General features: G+C 33.5%; 1 protein-coding gene across 1 annotated transcript; it reads left to right on the forward strand.

Moving 5' to 3' along the window:
• Positions 1 to 4,016: 4,016 nt before the first annotated feature.
• On the forward strand, positions 4,017 to 4,565 carry LOC141689635 (uncharacterized). Its single transcript, XM_074493986.1, has one exon. The coding sequence runs from the start codon at positions 4,017 to 4,019 to the stop codon at positions 4,563 to 4,565; it is 549 nt and encodes a 182-aa protein (XP_074350087.1).
• Positions 4,566 to 4,947: the final 382 nt, after the last annotated feature.

Genomic DNA, 4,947 nt, shown 5'->3' on the forward strand with positions numbered 1-4,947 from the left:
GATTTTCTGAAACCTTTCTTATCAGAACTTGCACCTTTCCTGGAAAACTTCTTTCCTCTCCTGAATTTCCTGTATGCAATCTTTGTGATTCTTTTCACCATAAGAGCACACAGTTTCATCATCTCCTCATCAGGGTCCATCTCAAGTATACTTTCAGTTTCTGAGTCATCATCATTATCAGAACTTGATGACTCAGTATCAGACTTTGTGATGAGAGCCTTGCCCTTGCCTTTCTTTGAGGCAGCAACTTTGGGACTTTCCTCCTCAGCCACAAAAGCAACTGTCCTTGACTTTCTTCCATTCCTCTTGCTTCTTTGTTCCATCTCAAGTTCATGAGTCTTGAGCATCCCATAAATTTCATCAAGAGTTATTTCATCAAGATTATAGTTGTCTCTTATTATTGTGGCCTTCAAATCCCATCTTTCAGGAAGAGCTAACAGGAATTTAAGATTTGAATCTTCAATATCATACTCTTTGTCAACTAGTAACAAATCATTCAAGAGTTTGACAAATCTGTCATATAAATCAGTTAATGACTCATCAGGCTTTGAGTCAAAGTGCTCACACTCTTGAGTGAGTATAGTCTTTCTGTTCTTCTTGATTGAATTAGTTCCCTGACACCTTGTTTCCAAAGCATCCCATATCTCTTTCGCAATTTTGCATTGAATTACCCTGTTTGACATGACATTATCAATGGCACTATGCAGCAAGTGTCTTACCTTTGCATCCTTCGCAATCGATGAGATATCTTCAGCAGTGTAATCACTTTTCTCCTTTGGTACAGACTTTGCTGGCTGACCTGCAACTTCCACAGAGAGTTTGGTTGGCATATGTGGTCCTTCATAAATCCTGTCGAGATATTCTGGATCTGTAGCTTCCAGAAACATAGCCATCTTCATTTTCCATATGGAATACTCAGAATGTTTTAACATGGGAACTCTTATAGTCTCATATCGACTATGAGTTATAGTTTTTGGAGGTTCTTCAGTTTTAGTGGGATTGGTTGGAGTTTCTTCTTCAGACATGATTGTTTTTGGATCTTAAACTGTTTGTGTGTTAACAGATCTACTCTGATACCACTTGTTAGGTTACACACACTGTAGATGGGGGTTGAATACAGTGTTTACTACAATCAAATCGAATATAAGAACTCAAGTAATAGAACACAGATTTTATTCAACACAATAAACTCTGTTACAATATGGAACTGTCCTCTCTCAGTGATGAACAAATTATCACGAGAGCTGCTAGGGTTACAAAGAATAATAACTTCGATAATGACAACACATATAGTGTAAACCCTATGCCTGTGTTTATATACTACACAGTTACAAGATAAATTATAATTGATATGGAATATAATTCTGCTTCCTAAAATATATCAACTAGTTAACTTTTCTTCCAAGTATTCTATTCTTCATAAAATTCTTTCTTCATGCATATTTCTTTCTGTCTTAGTCTCGATCTTCTTTCCTTTCAATGAGCCGCCTGCCTTATTTGAAAGTCATCTTAAGTCCTGATATTATCTCCTGATAAATATCTTCTGACAACTTAAGTTCTGATAACTTAAGTTCTGATATCTTAAGTTCTGCCTTCAGTATAAGTGCTAATTTCCAGTTAAGTACTGATTTGTCCTATTAGGTAATATCTGAAAACTAAACACAAATCATATTACACATGACATTATCAAATATATCTAACATATCAAGAGTTCGGTTCTGAATAAAGTTTATAATTCAGTCCATAATCATTATTTCATTTTATTGTTGTTTACGATATTTCCGTAAACACTGTTTTACGAGTTTTATTCTTAGTAAGATTCAAAGTATTGCTGAAGCATTTTGCTCGAAAATATAAAAAGGATATTTGAATACAATTGAGAAATTAGTATCTGATTCTTTAATAAATTTTCTGATTCAGCAATTATGATTTTAAATGTTCTGTTTTAATGCAGATGTCGGTTTTATATCAAAATGACCATATATATGCTATAATGAACTTGCTGAGCATTTCTTTCGCTCATACTTGCCTATTTTTAAATATAACCATCCACTGAGGATTAGCTTGTGCTATTTAGCCGCGTAACTCGAGAAAGCAAATGAGAAGCTTTTGGAAGATGGTTGGTCAGGGTTTGCAGACTAGTGTAAGTTCTGTTTTGTAAAGTTGTTTCTATTATATTATATTATAGTTCTGTATTGTATAGTGGGGCCTAGTATACTTCTTTTCGAAGTTATACTAGTGGGTTAAGTTTGGAGTTTGTAAGTTATGTAAAATAGTTTTAAAAGAAAGTGAAAAAGTTATTTGTGGAATTTGGAATTCTTGTTTCTAGAACTGTAACCTGAAAAGATCCTGGTGTAGTTTGAGGTCACATATGCTATATTTCAATTGTTGGTATTTATTTATTGATTTAACATGTTAATTTGGATTTAGGTTTCATCGTGACGACCAAATTCCCTGACCCCAAATTTGGGGGCGTTACAATAGTACTCCACACATTGTAAATCTCGTTCACATAATATCCTAAAACTGTCTGAAAGTACAAGTACTCTCACTTTAGGCATTATTAACACATAATAATCCAAGTATGCACACAATGTCTTGGTACACAAAAATATCTTGAAATAGACATCAAAGCTGCATTCAGTAAGTAAGCACGCTATGGATTAAAATGTCATATGACTATCTGTTATTATTATTTTAATAATAATAATTAATTTATGGGCTACATATAAATATATCAATTATATTTGCTATTTATTATACTGGGTTAAATTAAGTGATAAAATAAGAAACCCAATTAGATTTAATTTATTGTATGGACCTAATAAGTGGATACCTAATTCCAGGCCCAATTAAATTATAATGGGATATTTAATTAGGTGGTATACAAAAGGGTTATAGTCCCCAATATATCAAGTACACGTAACGGCTTATCTTCTACCCATTAGAGAGAGCTATTGAGAAACCCTAAGGAATACTTGGTTGAGGAAGACGATAATCAAGAACGTTATATAGATTCGGATACCATCAAAATTATCGTCTTATGGATTCAGATACGCTTCCTCTTTCAATTTTAATCTTGATAATTAGATATGATGAATACGGTCCTTTTCTCTATTTCAGAGAATTATATGTTTATAGAACTCTTAGATTCTATCAATTGGTATCAGAGCCTACTTCATATCTATTATTCGGAATTCGCTTTTGATTTTCTGTGATAACGCTATATCATTGAATTTGGATATAGTTTGATGCGTAATTTTTTTTCTTCCTGCGCTGCCATGATTATGTTTATCGAGTGCTTGTGATCATGTATTTGGTTTATTAATGTTGTAGCACATGATTGTTGTGTAGATTTAGGCCTATAAGTCTTGTTTTTGCTTTGGTTCTTATAGTTGACTAAACTGGCTGCCTCTTATTTTAGTTTAGTCATGATGTCTTCTTTTGTGTTATGATGAAATAAAGATTTTGCGTATTGTTGTAGAATCATTATTTTAATTATTTGAAAATTAAGTTTAACTTATTTATATAAGTAGTATAATATTTTCAAGTTAATTGATTAAAGCAATATGTTGCCAAAGTGACCTCTTTTGTGTAGATAAACTAATTTTAAAAAAATATTATTATGATGATAGAATATTTAATTTTATATAAATATTATCGGCCTAAAGGAAGGTAATATTTGACCAAAATTAAAATATTCTTGTGATAATAAGTGTTTAGCAATATTAAGATTTTCATGTGATTAATAAGTCGGTCCAAAGAAAGGCCTATTATTTTACAGAAATTAATTGCTAATACTTGATTATTGCGTGGAGAGTACCAATTGTAAATTAAATTTTTTGTCCAAAGACTAAAATTTAATGTTGCGCTAGGTATCTTGTGATGATTTTGCCAATATTTAAAATTTATCACATTATTGTATATTCTAGTTTTGAGAATTTGTCGTATATTTGTTTTCTATTTCAGTTACTACTAGTGTTAATACTGCCTCAGCTCAGTTGAGCATGATACCAATGTTGAATGGGACAAACTATGTCATGTGGAAAGAGAATATTGAGATCGTTCTTGGGTGTATGGATCTCGACCTTGTGCTAAAGAAAGAGCAACCAGTTCCCACTATAGATGATCCCAAAACAGATCAAATTGATAAATGGGAATGCTCTAATCGCATGTGTCTGGCGATCGTGAAGCGAACAATTCCAACTATCTTTCGGGGCTCTATTGTTGAGAGCATAAGTGCCAAGAAGTTCCTCTCCGAGATTGAGCAATATTTTGCTAAGAATGAAAAAGCGGAAAGGAGTGATCTTCTGTCAAAACTCGTGACCATGAAGTATAAAGGAAAAGGGAACATAAGGGAGTATATCATTGGAATGTCTAATCTTGCTGGCAAACTCAAGGAACTCAAGTTAGAACATTCAGATGAGTTACTTGTTCACTTGGTTCTTATTTCTCTGTCTCCTCAGTTTGGACACTTTGTGGTGAGTTATAATACTCAGAAGGAAAAATGGACTCTTAATGAGCTCATTTCATATTGTGTGCAAGAGGAAGAAGGGGTTTTGTGAGAGAAGACTGAGAGTGCTCACTTTGCATAAAGCTCTCATGATAAGAAAAGAAAGAGAGGTAAGGATATTGCAAGTGGAAAACCCAAGCATCAGTTGCAAGAGAAGCAGGATAAGAGAACAACCTGCTGCTTTTGTAAGAAGGCTGAACACATGAAGAAAGAGTGTTCCAAATATGTTGCTTGGCGTGTGAAGAAGGGTAATACTTCTGTCTTTGTTTGTTCTGAAGTTAATTTGGCTTTTGTACCTAAGGATACTTGGTGGGTAGATTCTGGTGCTATTACTCACATATGTGTATCTATGCAGGGTTTCCTGTGGAGTCGACCACCAATTGATGCCGAAACATTCATCTATGTGTGCGACAGCATTAAAGTTTCAGTTGAAG

This window comes from Apium graveolens, chromosome 10 (genome assembly GCF_009905375.1).
Source record: "Apium graveolens cultivar Ventura chromosome 10, ASM990537v1, whole genome shotgun sequence".
NCBI lineage: Eukaryota > Viridiplantae > Streptophyta > Magnoliopsida > Apiales > Apiaceae > Apium > Apium graveolens.